The sequence below is a fragment of the Sinocyclocheilus grahami genome, unplaced genomic scaffold (genome assembly GCF_001515645.1).
Source record: "Sinocyclocheilus grahami isolate Dianchi unplaced genomic scaffold, SAMN03320097.WGS_v1.1 scaffold422.1, whole genome shotgun sequence".
Lineage (NCBI taxonomy): Eukaryota > Metazoa > Chordata > Actinopteri > Cypriniformes > Cyprinidae > Sinocyclocheilus > Sinocyclocheilus grahami.
The window spans coordinates 392,105-419,732 of NW_015505601.1; the positions used below are offsets into that span (position 1 = coordinate 392,105).

The window sequence follows — 27,628 nt, forward strand, 5'->3', positions numbered from 1 at the left end:
CAGAGCACAAAGGCTGAAAATTGAAAACTGATTAAATGCGTGGATGTATTTTTTTTATTTCTAAGTATACGAGACGGCCAAAAGATTGAGTTTAGTGTAACTTTAAACCAATAATTAATGTAAGAGCCTCATCTGCTGGTTACACGGCAGTATCGCATCATTTCCACAGCTCTCACAGAGCCGCATTTCACCTCAGTTTGTACTCAAATTAAACTCAGCAGTCAGTCTAACGACACGCTTTTGGTTTTAGGAGTTTGCTAAGTGCATGTGGTTTACCTTTTCGCACGTTTCTCGCCAGAAACGGAGTATTTGTGTCGTTAATATTACCGTGAGGGTAAGGTCCAGGCACGCTCGCTACTAGTAGTTCGCTGTGTACGACGTAAGCCATTTCTGTCGGCCAAATTAGATTCGAGCCAATCACAGAGTCGGAGAGGTTTGCGTAACCAATCGCAGCGCAGCGCTGGGACTCGCCATACATGGACAGCCATCGCCATATAAGGAAACATCGCCTCGCTTTATTTGGAGGAAAGTAGATCTTTAAGCGAACGGCCTCGTGAGTTAAATTCCCAAAACAAGCGAGTTATCAGCAATTATATAGTTTTTAAAAAAACACTAGACGTTATACACGACGTAAATACCGCCGTTCACGTGTTCAAAGTGAATTATTTTACGCGATATTGTTGTTACTGCAGGTACTAGGTCTGTTGGCGGAGGCACATTGCGCGGTTGCGATTCGTTGTTTCCAAACGTGGCAAGCGCCGCGCAAGTTCAGTTGAGGTTTGATTGACGGACTGTAGGCGGAAACTCTACGCTGTAAACTTTGTACGATGGTCGTGAAGTGCTAGTTTTGGGGGGTTATTTTTGTGTATCACGAGCCGCTTAAATCGTGACTTTCACACGGGAATACATCCGTCCTTAAACTCCAGATCCCGCGCGTTTAGTCCGAGTTGTCTGTTGAGTTGAGCTAATGTTTCTTAGCCTAGCATATGTGAGGTAACATAAGTTCGGTATCAAGTGAAGCGATCCGCTGGGTTTGATCTGGGATCTGCTCGGATCTCTACACCTACCGCAGGCTGCCGTAGTGCTGGGAGCAGGTCCGCGATGTTAGGGGGAAACGGGACGGCCAGAGGGGCTGGACGCTCCGGTAACGGCGCGGGGTTGACCCCTCTACAGGTGGGCAGCACATCTGGGGCTTTGGGGGCAGTAAACTCTGCCATAAACCTGCCCGATGGAGTTAGATACGACGACGGGCCGTCGGTGGAGGCTGTGCTGAGCGGCTCCGACGGAGACTCGGACTCCGGGGACGATGAGGAGAGTCCCGCGGTGGACAGGAGAGGGGTGAAGCGGGAGAGGAGTGAGACGGAGGTCGGTGGATCCTCGGGAACCGTCGCGGGACTGTCAGCTGGATATGGGGGGGTTTCCTCCGGGGTGGCTGGGGCGAAACCCGGCAAGAAAACACGAGGACGGGTGAAAATTAAGATGGAGTTTATTGACAACAAGCTGAGGAGATACACGACCTTCAGCAAGAGAAAGACTGGCATTATGAAGAAGGTATGTGTGTGCTTGTGCCTCCTACTGTTAGTTAAGAATTAACAGTAACGTTACTGTTATACAAGCAACATCCATCACTGTACAACTGCACTAATACTGTACTACACCAAATACTTGTGCTAAACCACCATGCTAATACTAGCACTGCAACTACTACTACTGATGTAGGTGTTATACACTACTAGCATTACACTACAGCACTGATTCTGATACTGTAGAGATACTAGTATCACTGTTTAAATCATAATAATGATTCTAATACTGTAGTACCGCTGTTGCTAGTATTATAGCACTGCTAGTGCTACAGCAATATACTGATACAAGTATTAAACACTACTAGTAATAATTGATTATACTGATTTTGTGGAAACACTAGTATTACTATTTTAACACTGGTACCACTAGTTTTGTATCTATTCTGATTCTAATACTTTAGAAATACTAGTACCCCTGGTTTTAAACATTATACTGATTCTAATACTGTAGTAATAGTAGTACCACTATTTCTATTGATTCTAATGTTGTAGAAATATTAGTATCTCTAGTGTTATTATTGTACTGATAGTATAATGATAATATTGTACCACTACTCCTGCTAAACAATGCATATTGCATACTAGTACTGTAACCTCTAGTAGTGTTTTTTATTTACAATTTATTGATTAGTAGTATCAGTTTGTACTACTTTACTGATACTAACATTAATATACCACTCACACTAGTCCTGTATCAATTTTAGTGCCTTTTCAGCTTGAACCACACCATTGTCCTGTATCAATTAAATTAAATTTACTAATGCTAGTACTTTACCAATTCTAGTGCCGCTACACTAGTATTGTACTTTTACTAGCTTGAAATCAATTATACTAGCTCGAAATCTATTTTACTGATTGTAATTTACCAATTGTAGTACCATTATACTGATGCTCATTAGTGGTCGACCGATATTGTTTTTTTTTTTGACAGCCGATGCCAATTTATTGATTAGTAGTATCAGTTTGTACTACTTTACTGATACTAACATTAATATACCACTCACACTAGTCCTGTATCAATTTTAGTGCCTTTTCAGCTTGAACCACACCATTGTCCTGTATCAATTAAATTAAATTTACTAATGCTAGTACTTTACCAATTCTAGTGCCGCTACACTAGTATTGTACTTTTACTAGCTTGAAATCAATTATACTAGCTTGAAATCTATTTTACTGATTGTAATTTACCAATTGTAGTACCATTATACTGATGCTCATTAGTGGTCGACCGATATTGTTTTTTTTTTGACAGCCGATGCCGATATCTTACAGAGCAGGGTGGCCAGTGGCCGATATAAAGCCTAGACAGACAGATAAATAGTGGGTGCAAACTTGTTTCCATTCTTCTAGTTTGTGTTTTTATGATTGGTTTTTCACCATGTGAGTTGAGCGATTGCCTGCTGTAGCAGCTGTTTTCTACAGCGTTCGTTTTCATCTGAACAGTATTATTATGGACATTCAGCAGTTGTTTTTCGCTGTGTTGAGGAATTATGGTTTCCTTGATCTTTTGCATCAACTTCATTGTGCTAGATTGTTTTTAAATTGTGATCTTGTCACATTATATTGGTTCCCGAGAAGCTATTATTTAAAAATGGGGCACTTCTTTGACCCAACAGCAAACCGCTGTTTCTCATTTCACGTGCAAAAAAGGAAAGCAAACATGGACTGCTTATTGGGTTTTGGTGCAGAAAACCTGAACCTCAGATAAAAATGTCGTAAAGTTATGATTTTCAAAGTATGTGAATTAGTGGTCGACCGATATGGGGTTTTTTGACAGCCGATACCGATGCCGATATCTTGGAAAGCATGGTGACCGATATAAAGCCGATATAATTTTATTTATTTTAATTAATATTTAAGAAATTTGAAAATGGGTTAAAAAATACATGTTAAACATACTTTAGATGACAAAGTATTTTTCACAAATAAATTAAAATAATAATTAATAAAAAATATAATTAAAAAGGAAGTAAACACTGTAACCAACAGGGCACTCTGTGTTCTGGGAAGTTTGTGTGCATTGGGCATCATATTTTTTCAAATAAAGCCAAGGTAACACTCATTTTACATACAGCACACAGTGGAAATGACATGAATATGGCAGTGGGCAAATGCATAAAGCGCAGCATAATTTGAAATCACGAGTTTAAAGTTCTCGATCACACGTCTCCAGTCAAGCTGAACCCTCCTCCTGTCCGCATTCAATTCACACGGACCGACCATCACGCAGAGAACACGCAATCATGCAGGTCACTTGCACATGATACTCATACAATACCAATACTAATACCATTATAACCTGACAAGTGCCATACCACTACATTTACACTAGTTCTGTCACTGATACTAGTACTACACGGATGGTAGTGCCATACCACTGTGTGGATGCTAGTACTACACCACCACTGTTAACAATTACAAGTACTTTACCTACACTAGTTAACATGCAAGTGCTACTAATACTAGTTCTGTAGCACTATACTGTTACTAGTTTACTGCCGTGTTGACACCATGCCACTATAACACACATTGCAACAGCAAAGACTTTAACAACATACACTCACTGACAACACTAACCAGAAACATCCCGCCTCTCAAGAGCTAATTTCAGCTCAGTCAGAACCACATCTGCATTCGTTATAAGCAGTTGAGGTCTGACACTTCTGACGGTTTCAATTTAAGGTAGTTTCCAAATCTGTTCTGACTCATTTGTCATTGCTCGCTCAATTGTCATTCATTCCTGTCTCCGCAGAAATAGCTCTGATGCCTGATCAGGTTACTGCAGCCCTAGACATTGTTAATACATTTGCTTATCTTGAGAACCGGCCTAGTTGCAGAAGTCGAGGGTGTAATGACAACCTGCAGTAGGCCACTGTGACCTTCAGGAACATGTGACAGCCTTCTCTGGTATCTGTGGCTTAGTAGTTGCAGTTAGTTGCCAGTTCTTTTTATCTCTTTATATCTCTTATCTGCCGTCATCCTTTTTTAGTTTGTTCTTACCTCATTACCATTTGAGGGATAAAGATCAAGCCATGTGGTTTTCAACTACACAACATTTGTGACAATATGCAGATGTTTGCCACTGTCCACTCAATCAGTGTTGAGGTTACTAAAAACAAGTTTGCCATCACTTATCAGAGTGTCCACTGGTCAAGGAAACGTCACTAATACAGAAGGTCTTATCGTTACCTTGCTTTCTTCTATTCCTTTCAACGTTTCCAGGCTTATGAACTATCCACATTAACGGGGACGCAAGTTTTGCTCCTGGTTGCCAGTGAGACGGGCCACGTCTACACATTCGCCACGCGGAAACTTCAGCCCATGATCACCAGTGAAACGGGTAAAGCCCTGATCCAGACCTGCCTAAATTCTCCTGATTCTCCACCCCGTACGGACCCTTCAACGGACCAGCGGATGAGTGCCACCGGATTCGAGGAGACTGACCTCACCTACCAGGTCTCAGAGGCTGATGGTCTCACAGAGCCAAAGGTACATACTTTCTGATACAAATTTTCAGTCAACTAGTCGATGACTAGATGGTCGTAAGTAAGCTCTGTATAATCCTGCTAGTTTAGGGTCATGTTGTTTACAAGACACAGACCAGATGTATTTCTTAAAGGTGTTCACTAAGGATGCATTTTTGTTTTTATGATAGCAAGAAAGGATGGAGATCTCAAAACATGTTAGGAAAATTATGTAGATAAAGCTAAAACCTGTTGGATACATGGATACAATTATGGGTACATCATTTAAAAAAGAAAAAGAACAAAAGGAAATCTAGATAAACTCGCTGCCTGACATTGGAGCAGTGAGTCCTGACATTAAAGTCGGCATGAAACGGAAGTTGCGATTGTCTTTTCTTCTCTACTGTGACGTATATCCGAGTGAAACGGCATCTGAAATGAGAGGGCGGGACTTGATTTCGTCCTTCGGGAATTGATTGGATCGTTGGAAGTTGGGGCGTTGCTAACAAAATGGAGGCAGAACTGAATGCCAGTTTGCAGTTAGTGGTGAGGGATTTCTCTCCACTGGATTCACAGCCGACACCCAAGCATGAATAAATGTTTTATTTATTAAGGATGACGACGACGATCAACGGCTTAGTATATCTATAGCTTAAGAGTCCCTCCATCAGGTTAAGTCATATTCATGAAAAAAAAATTAGTTTGTGATGTCCTAAGAGTAATGTTGTCATAATATCCTAATATCTTTTCAATGTTTAGGGGTAACGTACTCCCTCATGACTGGTGTCAGTGCTATAAAGTGAAGCATCAGCTTCAGCTTTTCCCCCTGTCGTTTATCCCAGCGTTTACCCCTCACGTCACTAGCTCCACCCTTGCGCCATAGCTCGTGACCGGAAGAGTAGAGGAGTTGTTTTGAGTGGGAGGGGAGGTTAACGTTTTTGATTAAAGATTATGAGGACACATGAATTTTAAAAAAATAATGAAGTGCACGGATAAATTATTTATAATAAAGCACTACAGTACAGGGCTCGACAGTGCGACCATTTCATTCGCATTTGCGACTGAAAACTACTGCGTGCGACTATGAAATTTATTTTAGGAGCACCAGTGCGACTGACCCGATCATCATCATACTTGTGATTGCGCTCAGGGAAGCTTCAAAGCTTTCTACGTGTTTTTGCAGCGTCGAGTAATGTATCAGACATATCTCACCAATATGGTGACTTTAATGTTGTTGGTTTGACTGGACTAGTCTCATTAGACCAGTGGTTCCCAACGCTGGTCCTGGAGGCACCCCAACACTGCACATTTTGCATGTCTCCTTTCTCTGACACACCAATTTCAGGTCTTGGAGTCTCTATTAATGAGCTGATGACCTGAATCAGGTGTGTTTGATTAAGGAGCCATGCAAAATGTGCAGTGTTGGGGTGCCTCCAGGACCAGGGTTGGGAACCACTGCATTAGACTATTTGGTTAATGAATTAGTTGAGTGTGCCAGATATTTTTTACATCTAAATATGAATCTTTATAGCACCATAGTCCATCATTTAAGTAGAAACTTACTCCCATTCCTGAGTTTCTTGACCTTTGCAGGTCTTGGTTTTCCAGACTACAATAGCGTGTTTTAACGTGGAAAGAAATCATGCACAGCTTTCACACAAAACCCCTTTTCGACTATCTGCATACATCCTGCAAATACCATTTTTGCCTACATTTAAGAATGTTTGCGTCACCCCAATCACGTCTTGCATGGCAGCATGTATTATTGTCCAGCTCTCATTGATAAGGATTAGATGCTGTCTGCATGTCCTTATATAGTCTGATTTTCCCAGTACACTTTCTTGGCTCATGGCTGATCACATTCCGTATAAGCTGCAGCTGTTTTCAAATTTGGATGACATATCCCCCCCCCTTTTCCCTACTGATTTAGGACAAGCAGTGAGTGAGCATGCAAAAATTAGAAACCCGAACCTCTGTTTAAGAAACTGCTTTAAAAAAAGCAGATCCTCATCTTGTTGAGCTGATGACTAGCTCATCATATAGTCCATGTTTTGAAAAGTCATCAATGGAATGGGGTACCTCCTTCCATGTTTGATGGCTGACAAATGCTCCAGGTCTTTATGACACAGATTGGTTTTTGGTTACAGATGCTAAATATTAGTGGTCGACTGATATTGGTCGATACACGATATTATCATGCGTGCATGGGTGGGTGGGTGTTGGCAAGAGAGAGACTCTCTGTACTTATCATAGGCTATTTCATAACTAGCCTATGTGGTGTTTTAAACCGCGCGGGTGTGCGAGAGAGAGCCTATGAAAGCACCAATAATTCGAAATATACTTTCAAACATACTGATAAACTAACATGTTAAATATAAAAAATATTTAAAACAGCCATTTCATATATATTCGGATACAACAGTTATACATCGCTATTAGGACCGCGCGTCCTGTGACAAGTTTGGCGCATCAGAGCACGGCAGTTATCGGTCTAAAAGGTCTGCAGTCAGTGGTGAAAATCAAAAGTAGATTTATTTTAAAGACCAACAGTTTAACACTAAGTATTGGACATAAACGAACACGTTAAATATAAACGTATTTAAAACAGGTAAGTTCATATATTCGGAATAAAGTTAAATTGAACGGATACATCAGTCATACAGCGCTCAGGACCGTGCGCCCCATGACGAGCCTGACGCACTGCCACAGAAACAAGGATGAGATGCGTTCTATTATAACTGTGGCGTTAAACTCAGTTAGTGAGGGCTCGGTTAAAATATTGCACATATATAAGCCGTTCAGATTACTTGTTAAAATGCAATGAAATACCTTATATCAGCAAACGATGTACGTTTGTGTTTGTGGTTGGAGACCCCTTCACCGGCTACAGGCTCTAATCCTCATTTGCGCAAATTATAATAGACTGCCTAATAATAATTTAATACATTTATAGGAGAATGAGCTTAATATTGTCTTGACTATCGATAAAGACATGTGCTATCATCAATATCTCTAACTATCGTCGATACACAATACTATAGTCTATCGGCACAACCCTATTGGGAATGACATTTTGTCAAATAAAGCCAAGGTAACACTCATTTTACACACAGTGAAAATGACATGACTATGACATTGGGCAAAAGCATGAAGCGCAGCATCATTTTAAATCACGAGTTTAAAGTCGGCATGAAATCAAAATGGACAATTCTTATTTTTGATAGAATACTGTAGTGTTTATTATAAATAATTTATCTGTGCACTTCATAATTTTTTTAAAAAATCCATGTGTCCTCGTAATCTTTAATCAAAAACGTTAACCTCCCCTCCCCCTCAAAACGACGACTCTACTCTTCCGGTCATGAGCTATGGACGCGCTCTGTCTCTTTCTCTCTCGCATGTTTTGGGCCGTTGATCGTCGTTGTCATCCTTAATAAATAAAACATTGATTCATGCTTGGGTGTCGGTGGTGAATCCAGTGGAGAGAAAACCCCCACCACTAACTCAGGGCTTAAAGTTCTCCGGCACTGTGCCGGATCTCCGGCATTTGGCTGCGGGAAAAAAAGATATTCGTCCTACATTTAAAAACACTTTATCACATCCGAGTTCATGAGTTTGCCTACCAATGTATGAGAGGAACACAGCTTTCATTCACTCTCAACCAAACTAACATTACTAGCCAATCAGAAGTTTTTGCTCTTATAAACACGAGATGAGCATAATTGTATCCAATTGCAGAGTCGCAGCTGATGAATGGAAAAGAAGCCTGGGTCACGAGCGCGACACATTGAAAAAGCTGCGAGGTGCAATGGTCAAAGATTTCCATCTAGCAGAGCTTTGTAAACAGCTCAGAGTAATCATGTCATCTCCATAAGAACGATATGATTGCCAGAATGCATTTACCTGTATTTTTGAAAAGGTCCTGTTCACACATGATCTCTTTACGGTAATTTACCAGTAAAGACTGTATGTGTGTAAGGGGCTAAACTCTTCCTCTGCATATGCGGTGAGTTTGGGTTGCTTAACATTCATCTGGGAAAACTAAATCATGTAACGAAAATCATTTAAACCTATGCGAACACAGGAGAATACATCAATATATTTCTAAATATACATTCAAAATAAAAGTTTCTGACTTTGCATGTGGCCAAATATTAAAATTAAATTGATAAATTGAAATACATGAAACATCACCAGGCCGTTGGTGCCTTCTGCAGGTATTTGTTATAATATGGGCATATTACATTATGTATTTAACAGTTGTTCAATAAAACCATGTACTTGGTTTTGATACTTTATTTGAGGCCAATTATTATTGCCTCATCGTTACTTTATATGTAAATATAGTCATATTAAAGCCTGTTTTTCACTTAGCTCTATTTGTATTACTACAAAACACTTGTCAAAATAATCAGTAGATTACTTGATTAGCAAAATAATCATTAGTTAAGCCCTAGATTAGTTAAAACATTTCAAAATACAACTGCATTGTTTTACTTTTTGTGATTTAAAAGACAAATATTTTGTCATTTGAAAATTTCTTAAAGTATTAAAACATTGTCTCATTCTAGTGAATCAAGTTTCTGCATTTTGTCTCACCTGTCACACCCCTAGTGCCTATGAGCGTGATAAAGCTCATACTTTTCCAAGTGTATGATATATAGCTTTATTCTTTAGGTCAATCATATATCAATAAAAAAATCTGTTTCAATAAGGAAAGCAATAACTTTGCCATAGTATCCTTTCAAATGTTAAAGTTGCCACAGTCAGTGCATTCTTTGCATCCTTGAAAACCAAAAAAGTAGTGAAAGTCCTGGAATTTTATTTTACAGTATCTGTACAAACTCTGTTTAAGTTACCAGTTCTTGGACCATTTTAATGTTTCTGTTGTTGTTAATTGAACTGAACTGTAGTTTTCTGTAGTAAACTGTCTTTGTATATTTCCTATTTTATATTCATTTCCTAGTATTTAATTTACCTTTATTTCTTTTGAACAAAACAATTTCAGAAATTTCATGTTTTAGATTGTAGGTAATTTTGTACCCTGTCAAGGACAAAGCTAATCCGCAAAACTTGATATCAAAAGCATCCTAAATGTTACATGTGTTTGCACCATATTGTAGTGAGTAAACTTTCTTGGTATTGCCGTTTCAAATAACCCAGCTTAATCTGTAGTCTGAACCTGTCAAGGGCTAATGGCAATGGCAGATACGTTACTAGATAGTTTCAAGGAAAATCATTTTCAAATAATGTTCTTTTTTTTTGTTTCGCCAAATAACCCTGTGTATGTGTCCGCCCCCACAAAAATTCAGGCTCGGGATTTTTTTTGTTGCTTTAACCCCTGCTAACTGTAAACTGGCAAACTAAGATCTTCCTCCATTTTGTTAGCAACGCCCCAACTTCCAACAATCCAATCAATTCCTGAAGGATGAAATCAAGTACCGCCCTCTCATTTCAGATGCCGTTTCACTCGAATATACGTCACAGTAGAGAAGAAAAGACTGCCGCAACTTCCGTTTCATGCCGACTTTAAAGTTTGTCGATAGCGCGACTCAAGCCCCGTTCACACTGCCAGTGACTTTATCGCTGTATGTTGCTAGACTCTGTACTGTGAAGACGCTTGTGGGCGTTCCTACTGCTATCGCTCTAATGTTATTGGTAGACTGCACGTCTGGACATATCTTTAGAAAATGCAATCACAAACTATATATATTGCCGGTAAAACTAAGATATCATTCTAATATGACTAGGAATTAGACTTTAAAGAAATAAAACCAGGTTGTCACTGCATATTAAGTGTTTCGCGCACACATTGAATCTTGCATCGCAAGCAGGTTTAAATGTTTCTCGCGTCAGTCGCTTGCTTGGTCGCGTGAGAAAAGTCGTGGCTTTTTTTCACCGCAGTGCCACAGCAACAGCTGTGCTCGTGGAAAAGCAAAAGATGCTTGAGACCGCATCACATAAGCTTATCATGGATGTGGTAACACGATGGAACAGCTCCATGGATATGCTGGAACGCTATCTCGAGCAACAAGCGACTATAACGGCAGCTCTCTTGAGCACAGCGGTGCGCACAAATGCCTGTCAACTTGATACTCTGGATAGCAACGACATCACTGATGCAGAAGAAATAGTAAACCTTCTTAAACCTCTAAAAGCCACCACTGTCCTGTCTGATGAAAAGAGCGCCACCCTGTCACTCATTGCGCCCTTGAAATCCATGATCGAGCAGAGCATGACACTGGATGAGAAAGACTCCACAACTATAGCTAACATGAAAGCAGCCATCCTGCAAAACCTCTCAGGCAGATACACAGAAGTACAGGATTATCTGCTAGAGAGTATTGCACTGGACCCCAGATTTCGATCATTGCCCCACCTACTCCCTGAACAACGCAAAGAGGTTTTCCACCGGTTGATGGACAGATCAAACCAGTTACAGCAGGTATGTCTGTCTGCATTACTAATTATTTGAGAACGTGTATTTGCATTTGCATGTTTGTGTACTTTGTGATGTGTGTGTGTGTGTGTGTGCGTGTGTGGGTAACGGCAACTATACTATACCTCCCCAGTCCTTAATAGTTTGTTTTAATATTTTTTTAAGGCTGTGGAGCAATCAGAAAAGAGGGAGGGTGGTGCCAGTGATGGAGATCCCACTGATGCAGCAGAGAAGAGAGAGACAACACAGAGGGTTGAGCAAGAACAGCCACCTCCTAGCAAAAAGACAGCACTGGAAGATCTCCTTGGTGCAACTTTTTCTAAACCAACAGTCACTCAGTCCAAATGTAGGATAGAAGTAGAGATTGACATGTACAAAAAGGACACTTCTATTCCCCTCACTAGCTGTCCACTGAAATGGTGGAAAGAACACGCTCAAACATACCCACTTTTTTCCTCTTTCTGCAAGGCTTACCTAACAGTTCCAGCAACTTCTACAGCAGGGGATATTGTGAATGCTCAAAGATCCCATCTTCTGCCTGAAAATGTAGATATGCTGTTTTTTTTGCAAAAAAACCTGTAGGTAACCTAAACAAACCCTAGTATTTATTAGTGCTGTGTTCAAAATATCGATACGCCGATGTATCGTCACAGAGATTTGACGATACGAGTACCGATACAGCTGGCCCTGTATTGATAGTGGCATGTGTGCAGCAGTGGACCGCGCTTAATTTGAATATGAGACCACCATTTAAAATGGAGTCAAAAAGTGCGAGGTTTCTAAAAAATAATGAATAGAGCATAATACAGTATATAGGCTACAGCAAGGTTTAATCTGGCCGCAGAGGAACACAACTGGGTTGCCTGATATAAAGAGACGTAATCCCCAAAACAGAGCTTCCCACTTGCGCAACACGGAAATATCTGCTAAGTGTGCTACTTATCTTTGTCAACCTGGCAACCCTGTGCACACGCTCTCTCTCCACTGTGGATAAACGTGCTTGCTTTCTGAAAACAGCGGTTAGCTTGCAGTTTAGCGATCTCCACTTCAATATTCTATTCTCAGAAAACGACGCCACGCCACGCGCACTCAAAGCGAACTTCCGCCAACACCGCGAAGACGTCATATTTCCCTAAACGAACTTGCGGACGCGTGACGATACGAGTACCGATACAGCTGGCCCTGTATCGATACTGTGGCACGTATGCAGCAGTGGACCGCGCTTTTATTTGTTTAAAATTTTACAACATTTAAAATTGAGTAGAAAAGTGCGAGGTTTCTAAAAAAAGAATGAATAGAGCATATATGGGCTACAACAAGGTTTAATCTGGCCGCAGAGGAACACAACTGGGTTGCCTAATATAAAGAGACATAATCCCCAAAAGAGCTTTACACTTGCGCAATACGGAAATATCTGCTAAGTGTGCTACTTATCTTTGTCAACCTGGCAACCCTGTGCACACGCTCTCTCTCCACTGTGGATAAACGTGCTTGCTTTCTGAAAACAGCGGTTAGCTTGCAGTTTAGCGATCTCCACTTCAATATTCTATTCTCAGAAAACGACGCCACGCCACGCGCACTCAAAGCGAACTTCCGCCAACACCGCGAAGACGTCATATTTCCCTAAACGAACTTGCGGACGCGTCGAGTAAATCAGCCTTAAATCAGCCTTGAGCGTGTGTGCGTTAGATACAGTGAAGACAGTGCGTTAGTTTAGAACTCTTCTAATTTTTTTATTTTTATTGTAGAGAGTGTGTTAATTTGTGCAATGATAACCTACCAGCAATGTAAATTATTTTTGAACAATATATTAGAATGAGTACATTACAATATAAATTTATTAGAACAAGTACATTATTATTTATGGGCTTAAAAACAAGATGCAAACAATCAGAATGTTGTACCTGGTGGGGAGTGCACAATGTAAACATGAAACATATGCCATTACCTATATTGTACTGTGGTAAAGTTATGGAGGCCCTTCATTATGCAGAGGTCAACTGCCTGCTCTGCCAGTAGTTAGAAATGGCACTTTAGTAAGCAGTGTTTAATAAACAGCTGTTTTTCTAAATTCTGCTGAGGTGAAATTCAGTGCAGTCTGTATCGTGATATGTATCGTATCGTGACTTTGCTGGTGATACACAGCCCTAGTGTTTATGTTGAACTTACTTGAACAGAACACCATGTAATTATTTTTGTTATTTTATTTTTTTACTGCTTTAAGAAGTTGTGTCTTAGGCTTCTTAATTCTAAGTTCATGTTAAATTTATCATAATTTTTTTCAGTGACAGACAGGCCTATTCAGTTGTTAATTTGAGTACAGAAGGTTTTTATTAAACCTTGAAATGTGATCTTGTATGTACAACAAAGAAAGTTATTGAAATTTGTTAATGTTTTTGAAATAAATCTGTTATTTGAATTTCAGTTTAATTTTTTAAATTTTGTTCAAAATATCGTGATATATATCGTATCGTGAACCCTGTATTGAGATACGTACCGTATCGTGACCTGGGCATATAGTTACACCCATAGAAAATATAATATTATATATTCACTGTTAACGGGACAGTTAACCCAAAAATAAACGTTCTGTCATCATTTATTCATCCTCGTGTTGTTCAAAACCTGTACGAGTTTCTTTCTTCTATGGAACGTAAAAGAAGATATTTTGAATACTGTTGATAACCAAACAGTTGATGGTAGCCATTGACTTTCATAGTATGGACCAACAATACTATCGAAGTGCGTGAGTAAATGAAAACAGAAATTTCATTTTTGGGTGAACTGTCCCTTTAAGTGTACTGGACCTTTGGACTCAAATGAAATGGAATATTCTGACATATTTATTTACTGTGTCATCTGTGTTCATCTGCATTAGTTTTGAACTAACAGCTTTCATACATAAATAAAATTACTGGAAATAAATGTAATAAAACATAATTAAAACTAGGGATGCACCGATACCGATACTGGTATCAGTATCGGGCCCGATACTGGTCTCCTGTACTCGTACTCGTTAAAATGGCCCGATACCACACAGCATGTGTTAAGCGCCATATTCAGACAAAGAAACACAGACAACAGACAGCAGAAAGGAGTTAAGGATGTCTTCTACGAAGTATATGTATGCAATGAATATAATGTTAAACATTCAGTATTAATGCCTGTATAGCTGATGTGCACGAGCTGATAAACAAAGCACGCTGAGTGGATTGAGCGTGCTGCGGCGCAGATGCGCGAGCTTGACGAGTGAATATATCTTTCTCACAGACATCACCACAAAGTTTGTAGTTCGGTCGGATGTGTCAAAAACAAGTAAGTAAAACAATGCACAAGTTACTTAACGGTAGGGAGAGAGAGAGTGTGAGCGAGCGAGCACAATTCTGTTGTGTGATCTTTGATGTTCACTCACTTAGCACACGCATCATTTGGAATAAAACTAAATTGTAAAAATAAGACCATTTATGGGGGCATTCACTATAAACATCATTTATTTTCAACCTTAGGCATACAAGACTTTCTGGCAAAAGTGAATCTAACAGCCTGCGTGAAATGCGCTAGGCTGTACTGTTCTGCACCAGTACAAATACGTGCGCGCGTGTGTTGCTTGCTTCATGAGTGTTTCTGCATTATATGAGTGGCTTTGGAATATAAATCGCAGCACGTTTCAGATGAAAAAACGCGACTTCTATTTCTGAAAATATCAGTTAGGAGATTTATAACAAGAGGTTCCCTGCATTATTACAGCAAAGCGCGTGATTACAGTACTAAGCCGCTGCAATGGAGCAGCTCTAATGCTATTAATTAAAGATGTACCATAGAGCAAAAAATGAACAGTGAAAGTAACAAAAACTTGTAAAATACATTTTAATGGGCATAATTGAGTGTGAAAATAACTGACAGATATATAGTGAAACCAAACATGATTCAGAGACCAGATATAATTTTTGTTATTTTTTTTACTAGTGGGTGCAGGACACTATAGTTCATTTATGTAAGTGAGGATAGCTAAATAAAGTAAACTGTGACAAATCATACCCAAAAATTCTTCATACAGTGGACTACCAGTAAAATTGTTACACATTTGGGTCCAAAACTTATTCAGACCGAGTCTGGGAAAAACATTGAAGTTCAGGTTTGCATGAAGCTGGGTGACAGCATGCCCAGGAGACTACAGGCTGTCATTAAGGCTAAAGGTCACCCGACAAAGTATTGATAGTTGTGTAAATACTGTCATACTAACAGCTGTCTGAATAATTTTTGGTTGATTGTAATCTATTACATACCTTTCTATCAAAATTATCTAACATTATCAAGCTGAATTTGTTCTGACACAGTTTAGAGTTCTTGTCATATTTTATTACTATTTTCTAAACTATAGCGAATAAACTGTGATCATGTGAGAAATGTTGAAGGTGTCTAAATACATTTTGGTTTGACTGTATCTATTTGATAAATGAAGTTAACCAACCAACATTATACATACCCTTTTGGTTTCTGTACCCAATATTTAAAAAATGTACAAATGCAAAAAAAGTATCGGTACTCCGTATCGGCAAGTACCAAAAATAAAAGTATCGGTATCGGGCGAGTACTGGAAAAAGTGGTATTGGTGCATCCCTAATTAAAAATTTTTTTTTAGATTGTTGTGTAACAACTTGTTTTTAATACGTGTTTATTTCCTAAACCCTGTCTTTTCCTAAAGTCTTGTTAGACTACAGTTTAAAAGTGTAGGGTCAGTTATATATACAGTGGGTATTGAAAAGAATCACCCCCTTTAAAATAATCACATTTTGTTGCTTTGCAACCTGAAATGAAGACGGACAGTTTTTCTTTTATCCAGCTGAATTGACTCAGTGCAGCTTATAACCTCTAAGTGAAAGATATGTAAGGGAAACAGGTCAATAATTTAGCTCAAAGGGAATCATTTAAGATTTTAAAGGGAACTCCACCATTAATATGCAAGGGAATTAGGACAGAATCACTGTTTTACGGCTGATCACTGAGACGGCCAGCGAGTCAGTGAACGAGCCGTATGACATCAATTCTGCAATGGATATCTATATCCAAAATATAGTGAAAACACTATTAATTAGCATAGTAACAAGATCGGCAGTTTAAGACATTAACTTGTGAGCACAAAACACAAGATACTTCTCTTTTCCATATAAATAAGGCTTTATTGGATAAATCTAAGACATATAAACTAATCTAACACACGCATTCACACACAAGTTGCAGAAAGAGAGAAAGTGAGGAAAATAATTAGTTTAAGAGAATGAAAATGTGAAATCCCAAGTTTACAGCAATATGTGCCATTGTATAGATCTGAACAACCATCAATCACTTAATTAACCCTCGCACTGAGTGCCTCAATGCACCATTAAATGCACCAGTTCAGCTCTCTGGAGGTACTCGCGTTTCTGTGTTGCGGGGTTCCCTTCCTTGTCTGCTGAAAGGGGTTTCCCGAGGTTGCTGATTGGCTGGAAGTCCAGTCTTGGGAAGCCAGTGGTTGGGCATTGGCTGGCGACGCGGAGCTGTAGGCTGCAGTTGAAGGGTAGACAGCACTCATGCGGCGTTAGGCTTAACTCAGAACACGAAACTCTCAACGGAAAATAAAACAAACTAAAGAAATAGAAATAGATGTAAAGTTTGATGAGACCAGGTGGCGTTTCTCCTCATGGTTTTGGAGGAGCTGGCGTGTAAGCCAGACCACGCTCAAAACTAAAGAAGCATGACTAAAAACATAGCTCAAAGCTATGCCTAAAAAGAGGAGAGTAAGAGCAAAGAAGGGGGTTGAAGAAGAGAACCAAGAGAACGAAGAGAACCAAGAGAGAAGAGAACCAAGAGAGAAGAGAATGATTTGATGGTGTTTCTAGTATTTAAACCAGGCTGTTTAATACACCCCCAAATGGTGTTTTGACCAATTGTAGCTCGGGGTGTTGCAATGTTTCTCCTTCCCATTCATAAATCAACTGTTATCTCATCATTCACATGACCTGCGTTTTTCCCGCTCTGGTAGAGTATGATTTTGGACATGATTTCTATCACGAGGATATGATACATTTGACCAAGAATTGACTGGGAGAAACGTTTCAAGCATGAAAATTCAAACTCACACATACCAAGCATGAATATGACCCCTTAAGCTATTCAATAGTTATTCAAAATACATTCACAATAAATAAGGCATGATGGTTAAACATGTGGGTTAGATACATGATATGGGGTTAGATATATAGTAATGGTTAGTTGCTCGAGTCCTTTTAGTGTCATTTAGATGCATCTTCACATGGAAATGAAGTTTCTTTGGCATTCTGTGGACGTAAGGAGACCAGAGATTAAAATGTCTGTAAGGAATTTTAGTCTGTCTGTTCTTGTCGTGAAGTGGGGGAAGTCAATTTACGAGGAGCTTGTGACTGTAGTTACTATCGTGTGATAGTCATGCGGTCATCTCTTTTGACCATTATTCTTGATAACTTGCCCCAAAATTGACAATCTCCTTGGACTTGTCAATGTGTTCTTTTGTGTTAATGTTGAAAACTGTTCTGTGACAGGGGTTTAGGTTTAGGCTTGCTTCAGAGAGGCTAGGGTCTGATTTATGACATCCTGTTGTCTTGGGCCTCTGTGGAATTTTTGTGACTCCTCGTGCCTCAACTCGGTTTTGACCAAATCTTAGATTGTCTGATATCCTACAGATATAACCCCAACATGTCAGAAAAATAAAACAATCACTGAGTTGTAAAAAGGATCAGCCCTTGTGTCAGTATTTTGTTGAACCACCTTCACAAAAAAAGTGCAGAATATTGACAATTGGATTTCTTGATGATTTGATATTTTATAATAGGGATATTATAATTTCAAAATATAAAACAAAAAGTAGAAATGAACGACTAATAACCCAGTAAGTGCTCATCTGCTGCTATTTACTAGTAATAGTGGTAATTTGACGCATTTTTTATTTTTATTTTACATAAGTGTTTGTTTACCCCAAATTATATTTTGGTCATCCCATTAAAAGTAACGCTTAAATTGGATAATTTTTAGAGCTTTAAAGTGGTGGAAATAATGTGAAATACTTGAAAGTCACTAAAAATGCTTGAATTTCCCTCCGCGCTGCGCAGCACAAATGAGTAGCGTGGTTTCATTATGCATTAGTTTCATTTTCCGTTTGATGTTTCTTATTTGCAGTGCGTATGAGTTGGGCAACGTGGTGGTCACACCAGTGACCACTCACAAACATTTTTCATTTCAAAAACATTAAGAAAATCTTACAGATTCTAAACTTTTGACCGTTACTGTAATTAATAGTGCAATGCAAATTTACAGTTGATAGTTGTTTATTTCCAGATCAGATTGGCTCTGATCTCTCAAGCAAGCTCAGTTCTGCTAAACAGTGATCAGTTATGAGTGGTGTCGTATTTCTACCCCGTAGCCTTCTTTTAAAGGAGAACAGAGATCCCTCTGTGTTGCTCCGCACAGGCCGTCAGATCGGTCGTCCCTGTGTCGTAGGTTTCGTCGAGAGCTGCCTGAAATAGCGGCGCTCTCTCGCTGTGTGGACACCTGTTTTCCTGTGAAGGCAGCTGCCGTTCTTGGGATTGTCATGACACAATCGCCTTTATCTCACACAGTTGTTTCCACAGGCTCTGCTGCAATCAATCAGTCCTGCTCCGCCACAGGAAAACTCTGGAATAAATGTGATGATAAATGCTTTTTTTGTTTTGTCTTGAACATTCCTGTGAAAATGTCATCTTAAAGGGACAGTTGATCCAAAAATAAAATCTGTCATTCCCGCATTACAAACTTTTCCAAAGATTTCTTTCTGCTGTGGACACTAAATAAGATATTTTGAAGAAAGTATTAGCAGTTTTGCTTCATATTATGAAAGTGATCTTCATTCGTTATTGATAATCTTTTGGTTTGTGTCCATCAGGTTTAAAAACAAAAACAAAAAAACATTCCAAATAATAAAATGAGACGAAGTACCTTTCATTAGTGAAGTATTTCATAATATAATTAAGTATATTATTACATAATATAATATATAAATAGAGCTCTACAGTGAGTTGGAACAAAACTCATTGAGCCTTTTTTTTATATTATAGAATATTCTATTTCTATATCTGTTAAGCTTTAGATATGATTTTTAATAATGTTTATTTTTTTATTGTGTATTTGTTAATAATAAATAAAAAATTATACAAAATTAATAAGTAAATAAACAAAACAATAAAATGAATAAATAATTAAAATAAAATGATAAATAAGCAAATAATAATATATTTATGTATATTTAATAATATATAATCATATAGTATTTATTTATTTTTTTGACAAATGGCAGTTTCATATCTATACTGCGATGTGACAAAAAAAAGAATATTGATTGTTCCCCTTAATTTGTGCTCCTAAAAATCTTTTTGCAACAGTTTACAGTATGGTCCCATAAGTTAATGTAAGTAAATGCATTGGCTAATATTAACTAACAATGAGCACTACACTTGTTGCTGTTTTTATTAATCTTTAAAGTTAATAAAAAGTAATTATCATTAATTATTAAAAGTTAATAAAAATACAACTGTTCATTGTTAATTCACGCTAGCTCAGGTTCATACAGATACAACTTTTGATTTTAATAATGTGTTAGTAAATCTTAAAGTTAACATCAAGATTAATACATTTTAAGTAGTTTAACTAATAAATTAAGTAAAGTTAACAAATAGAACCTCATTGTAAAGTTTTATTTCTGTCTGTGTTGTTGCAGGAAATGATCAAGCCGATGTTCACTGCTGCCACTTTACCCGGTGGCACCAACAGCACCACCACACAGTCGTCGGCCTCTTCCTCTCCCTCCTCCTCCTCCGTCTCCATGCACACTCAGAGCAGCGCCCTGTCGCTCTCCAGCACCACCTGTTGGCCATTGGCTGCAGGGATGAACGCTCAGAGCATCTCTAGTGCGAACGGCACGGTGCTCAAAAGCTCTCCGGCGGGAGTCATGCAGCTGCCCAGCGGATTCACGCTCATGCCAGGTGGGGCTTCTGTTCATTTATTCACTCCTTTGTTGCATGTTATTTTTCTCACTTTCACAGATTCAGTCTTATTTGACTTTCCAGAGGGGTTTTGCATGATGCATTGCATCAGCTTGCATGACATCTTTGTGTTTTAATACACATACATTTTTTGCTTGCTTGCATGTCTGCACACTTTGAATTCTGCTTCCAACTGATCCGTCTGTGTAAGGGTCTAATAAACAATAATATATAAATGAAAATAATAATAAATACAAATATCTTTATTGTTTTTTTATTTTTATTTACTTATTTTTTTCAAACCTGATATAAAATCTTAATAGAAACTACCTATAATACTACTGCAGTGAGACTAAAATAACAATATTGTCTTAAAATATCAGATCTAGCTCTAAAATATCAGATATGAACCTTTTTATGACAAAGCAAGGTTAGTTTAGGTTGTAAAATGTCATGTGGTGCAACTCCCTAAAATCTAATAATATTTAAGAATTAGTATCTCAAGGTATTTTAAAAACAAAAATGTGAAAATAAAATTTTATTGCAAAAAGTTTACATCTTTTTTTTCAATTAATAGTATGTGTACACTCTCATCTGTTAATTACTTTCGATTGATGGTTACACCACTTGACATTTTTTACATATTTATTTAAAATAGTTTAAAAGTTTTTCGAAACACATTAAACCAACATGAATGCAATTATTACAATTCTAATAATTTGGCATTTGTTTTAAACTATATATTTTAAACATTCTTATTTTTCATTGACCCACATATCAAACACTTATGATGGATACTCGGATATTTTACGATTTGTGTTTAAAATCTTGTCTCGTCAAAAATCCACACTTGCAGTGACTAGGCCTTGTTTGGTGCACATGCTGCTCTGCTTGGCTTGCTGAGGGTGTCGCTGTGTGTCCCGCAGGCACTACTCTTCCTCCTGGCACACACACTATTCCTCTCGGTCAGCTGCAGACACACTCTCTGGCCATACAGTGTCCACAGACGCAAAACAGCCACGCCGCCGCCGCTGTCCCTGCACACACACAAGCCACCACGCTCTTCCGCCTGCCGGCCACTGTCTCGCTCACAGGTCAGTGTTTAGCCGTCATGAGGGAAACTCAACTAATGGTGGAGGCTGGAAACATGCGTTTGAGGATCTGCATGCTACTGCTGTCTAAATGTGTTTCTCATAGGGATGGCATTTCAAGACATTTTGTGTTATTCTAACTCAAACAAAAGCAATTATTTGATAATACTATTATTATTAATATTAAGCTCAATGTAACAAGTATTTTAACTTTGTTAATTTTACTCTATCATTATATCACCAATAATGGTTCATATACAGTGCCAACCACTAATATTGGCACCCTTGGTAAATATGAACAAAGGCGGCTGTGAAAATAAATCTGCATCGTTTATCCTTTTGATCTTTCATTCAAAAAATTCACAAAATTCTAACATATCATTGAAGTAAAACAATGGAATGTGGGGGGGAAATCTTAAATGAAATAAATGTTTTTCTCTAGTTCACATTAGCCACAATTATTGGCATACAATTATTGCAGCGTCCTTTTCCCAAGATAACAGCTCTGAGTTTTCTGCTATAATGCCTGATGAGTTTGGAGATCACCTGATGAGAGATCAGAGACCATTCCTTCGGACAGAATCTCTCCAGCTCCTTCAGATTCACAGCTTCTCCTCTTCAGTTCACTTCACTCATTTTCTACAGGGTTCAGGTCCGGGAACTGGGACGGTCATGGCAGAAGCTTAATTTTGTGCTCCGTGACACATTTTTGTGGTGATTTTGATGTTTGTTTTGGATCATGGTCCTGATGGAAGATCCAACCACGGCCTATTATAAGATTTCTAACAGAGGCAGTCAGGTTTAGATTTGTTGTCTGTTGGTATTTGATAGGATCCATGATGCCATGCATCTGAACAAGATGTCCAGGACCTCCAGCAGAAAAACAGGCCCACAACTAAGGCTGCCACTAATGACTATTTTTATTTTGATTAATCTATCGACTAATTTATCGATTAATCTAAACAATTAATTTCCCACACAAAAAAAAATCTATTTTACTTCAGAATATTTTATTAAACTATATTTCATTAAACCAAATGAAATCCAAAAGTAAAAAAGTAAAGTGCAACGCAAAGTGCAAGAAGCAAGTGTCCATCTCATAGTCCAAATCACTGAAATCAAAGTTCAGTATTATAGTGTAAGAATGACAACATATCCACGTAGTCTACTAATAATACAATTATAATCAAAAAACACTTTTTAAAGGAGTATTTACCAAAAATATTATTTACCAGAATGTATTTAGTGTGCAGTATTTCTGGGGAAAAAAAAACTTTAAAAAAAATAAATAAAATCAATTAACTGGAGATTATTAAAATTGAACGGAACCATTAAAATGGAATCCAGAAAATAATGGAAAACTGAATTTGGTAAAGATAAAACTGTAAAACTCAATTAATTAGACAGGCTTTTTGATTAATAAAATTAAATTTAACCATTAAAACGGAGTATAGAAAAATGAAAAAAACTGAATTTGGAAATAAAATGGATTTCATAGTGCCCTATAATTATAATAATTTTTTTGTGGTAATAAAAATAGATCTAAGTGAACAACAGCCTTTAAAATGACTTAAAATACATATATAATAGCAATGAGGCAATAATAATTAGTTCAAATAAAGTATCAAAAGCAAGAAATCATATGGTTTTATTGAACAAAATTGTTAAAATACATAATGTATTATAAACAATAGAGCTAATGCACATTATGCATTACAACAAAGGCCTGCAGAGGGCGCCATCTGCCTGATGATTGTTTTTACACATTACTGTGCGATCTAAAACTTGTTTAAAATTGACCAAGCACCATTTCATTCAAATGTCCACTTAATCTTTAATATTTGGCCATTTCTTTAGGACAGAAATGCTATAGCCACTGTAATTAAAAGAATATGTGGACATCAAAACTGTAAACTCAGAGTGAGGGTTTGAGCTTTTATTTTGAAACGGCAATGTGTTTGTGTAGATTTATAAAGGATTTACCTTACAAATCTGATGAAATGGCGCATGTTGCGTTCCCAGATGAACGTTATAATAAACCCAAACTCACAACAACATGCAGAGATGGAGTTTGAGACGCTCCACACGTGTAAATGATAACAGTTCCTGTGGAACTACTGTGAACGGAGCCGCTGTGTGACACATGTACTTAACCTACACGCATGTAAATAAAGCGCATATACTGTATTAGAACTGCATCGCATATAATTATTTAATTAAATCATAGCGTTTGTGAATTCACAGTTATGCTTAATTATGATTTTTAAATAGGTTTAATATATCATGCAGCCTTGGAAAACAGTCTAATAATGTGTTTTATGGATTCTCGTCCGTGAAATGCGCCACTTCTGGTATTTTGCCGGCTAGTCGACATGAGCAAAATTAAGTCAAGAATTTTAAAAAATCAAATAGTCTAATAAAATTGACAAATCGCGACAGCCCTACCCACAACATTAAAGATCCAGCAGTATATGTAACAGTGGGCACGGGGTACTTTTTATCCCTGTTTGTACTAAACCCATCTGGTGGGTTTGCTGCCAAAAAGCTATTTTTTTGGTTTCATCTGACCATAGAAGCCAGTCCCGTTCAGTCGTGTCTGACAACTGAATATGCTGGAGTTTGTTTTTGGATGAGTGAAGAGGAATTTTCTTGAAACCCTCCCGAACAACAAGTGGTGATGTAGGGGCTGTTTCTGACCCCAAGACTCAACTAATCGCTGCAGTTCTCCAGCTGTGATCCTTGGAGAGTCTTTGGCCACTCAAACTCTCCTCCTCGCCGTGCATTAGGACGATACAGACACACGTCATCTTCCAGGCAGATCTGTAATATCTTTAGTTAATTGGAATTTCTTAATTATTGCCCTGATGGTGGAAAAGGGGGTTTTCAATGCTTTAGCTATTTTCTTACAGCCACTTTCTATTTTGTGAAGCTCAACGATCTTGTTCTGCATATCAGAACTAGGCTATATTCTTTGGTTTTACAATTTGTGATGGATGATTAAGGGAATTTGGCCTTTGTGTCCTTCAATTTATAATCATGTGGAACAGGAATTAATGGCTGGATAATTTCATGCTTCTAGTTACCCTGGTGTGCTAAAAAAATTTGTAACTATGCAGATTTATTTTCACAGCCACCTTTGCTCATATTTACCAAGGGTGCCAATATTAGTGGTTGGCACTGTATTATGTGACCTGTGCTGGCAAAATGAGTCACAATGAGCAATTTTTGGGGGGATTTCACATTCTCCATTAAAAGACCTTCAGAATGATGTATGATTTGTTGGAATCGAATGAAAAATTACTGAGCTACACCGGTTTGAAGTCGATAGAGTCAGCAAAGTCGATTTTGATAAAAATCAAGTTAATGTTTTCTGAAATGTTCCAAAGCAAAATCACAGAGCAACGCTGCATCTTTTCCTCCGCTTCTTTTCTTAATAATATTTACTGTATTCATTGTCACAAATAGCTATTTTTTATTTTATCTTTGTTATTATAAATAAGAACAGATGCAAAAACAAAAAACAGTAGAACAAATATAAGAAAAAAATAACAAATAATGCATTACATTTTGCATTTTACATCTAAACAAAAAGCATTCAAGAAAAACAAAATAATGAAATGTAAAAATCCCTTTAGTGTGTTAAAGGTTATGTGTAAATTGGTTATTAAAACTACAGAAGCAGTTCAATCAAGAGCTGCGAGTGATTCTTTTATTGTTAGATTAACATTAATGAGGCGGCCTATATTAAGACCTGCTGTAATGCATGGATCTAATATAATGTTGCACATCAGCTGTTTTTCCCCAAGATATCCCCAGAGATATATTATGAAAAAGAAAAACAACAAAAATGAAATTCACAATAATAAACCCCAAAGCAAAATAACATACCATAAACCAATTGTACAAAAAGACCCAAGAAAACCAATACAAAACTATGTCTATATACAAAATGAACAGTTATAATATGAGCACGAAATGTTCATGTAATGAAGATGGTTATACTTATATGTCCCAGTCCAAAAACGAAAGAAGAAACCTTGTAGAAAAGGCAGATGTAAATGGTTCTTATCCTTGTGATTAATATCCAGTTTCGATGACCCAAAGTAAGGAGATGCAATGCAGGGAAATGAGTCCTTTATATTTTCAAGATGTACCATGCAGTAGTAAATGCACCATTGATACAGCTAAAGAGGATAGGTCAAAGGAGTCCTTCTACAAACAACATATTAACAAACATTAGAATAAACCTCAAAAAAAGGACCTTACTTTGATTGAGCATAAAACAACATGTTTCCCAATCAGGACATCTCAGTGAAGGTAAGGCTACAAGATGGAAGCCATGCTTTCCTCTTACCAAACAGCTCTCTCTTCTTCTACCACCTAACTGTATTTAAACTTAGCAGAAGAGTACCATAATGTCCCCTAATGATGGGTAGTAGAATAACACCCTAAGTAGCATTTAACTGTTACACTATGTGTATATTTATCGGGATAGCGTGCAGTCGGAAGCGCCTTTATGATGACAGTCGGTGTGAGAAACGAGCAGAGAAAAGGTAGCCTACTCCTCTCAGAAAACGTTCAAATAAAGGTAATTAAACATCTACAATTATTATTTAGAGCATTGGGATCGATAGACGAGGGCTTAATGAACTCATTTTTGCGAAAACCTCAAAATCGACTAAAATCAATATTTTTCTCTTGTTTTGCCTGTAGCTCAAAATTAGCCCGTGCACATTCCGACTCATTTTAACAGCACGGGTCACATATAATTTATTAAATGAGCAATATAAATACATAAAGCAATCAAAAAAACATTTGCACAAAGCCGTTTAGGGTAGTGCCCCAAGTCTATTTAGCTTTATTTTCCATGTCATTTTTAGTAATTTTAGTATTTTCAATTTTACTCATTTTAAACTATTTAAATTAGTTAGAGCAACATTTCTTTAACATTTTTGTTTAGGTTTTTTAAGTTTATGGTCTTTATCTAATATTTTAAGTATTTATTAATATTTTTATTAATTTTTATTTTTAAATGTTCCGTTTTAATTTTAGTTTAAGCTCTAGTTATTTGCTTGCCATTTTTTATTATTTTTTTAGTTTTTTTTTTTTTTTTCAGTTTTGATAATATAAGTACTTCAACTTATTCATAGTTATCTTAGCTGGTCGCCAAGGCAACATGTCTAATTTTTTTTTTAGGTTTTTTTAAGTTGAATTTTTTTTCATCTAGTTTTTATTTTATTTCAGATTTATTTCAGTTAACGAAAAGGATTTTAATTATTTAAATTTTTAGTGTGCGCTGTTGATTCATGCATGTAAATATGGCCAGTAGAAAATGTAGTGAGGATGTTTCTGTGGTTTGTATATCAGGTGGTACGATGCCTCAACAGTTACAGGCCATCCAGGTTCACCCTCAAAGCAGTGACAGCAGTCCAGAGATCAGCCGGACCTCCACCAGCTCCACTGGTACTTACAGCATCACCCTTGTGACGCACCGATACTGCTCTGATCAGTGACTTCAGTAAGACGTCTCCTCTGTCTCTCCCACAGCAAGCCACACCGCTACGATAGTCACTTCCTCAGTGCCTTCTTCAGTGGCAGGTCACATGATGTACCCTGGAGCACACGTCATGTACGCTACATCCACCCCTACCCTTGCCGACGGGGGTCTGACTGTGCTCAACACCTTCCCACAACCACCCACTGCAATGCACATGTCCCACACGCCAGCCCAAGACTCAGGTCAGTCAGTCAGTCACAGCTGTGTAGGCATATCGGTGTGTCAATGTCTTGGTTGAATTGGCTTAATAAGATGCACGGATAGTCTTGGAACAACATTGAAAACTCAGAAACTTGTAAATATGCTAATTCTGACATTTTAAACGCACCGTAATTTCATTGTTACAAGCTCTTTGTTTTGTTTTGGTCGTGTTTAGGTGCAGTTCCTCAGATGTTTCTCACGGGACCTCCTGGAACTGTACAGATCCCAGTTTCAGCCGTCCCACTACATTCGGTAATATAG

General features: G+C 37.9%; 1 protein-coding gene across 1 annotated transcript; it reads left to right on the forward strand.

Moving 5' to 3' along the window:
• The first annotated feature begins 631 nt into the window (after positions 1-631).
• Positions 632-27,628, forward strand: srfa (serum response factor a). Its single transcript, XM_016232963.1, has 7 exons — positions 632-1,551; positions 4,809-5,075; positions 20,254-20,518; positions 21,445-21,612; positions 26,977-27,072; positions 27,157-27,348; positions 27,543-27,628. Exons 1-7 carry the CDS (start codon positions 1,102-1,104, stop codon positions 27,626-27,628), a joined length of 1,524 nt encoding a protein of 507 aa, XP_016088449.1. The 5' UTR covers positions 632-1,101.

Excerpts from the sequence above, each read along its gene's own strand:
- srfa (XM_016232963.1), top strand. The coding sequence starts at position 1,102 with ATGTTAGGGGGAAACGGGACGGCCAGAGGGGCTGGACGCTCCGGTAAC. Across the intron at positions 1,552-4,808 it reads AGACTGGCATTATGAAGAAG|GCTTATGAACTATCCACATT; the intron begins GTATGTGTGTGC and ends CAACGTTTCCAG. Across the intron at positions 27,073-27,156 it reads GACCTCCACCAGCTCCACTG|CAAGCCACACCGCTACGATA; the intron begins GTACTTACAGCA and ends TCTCTCCCACAG.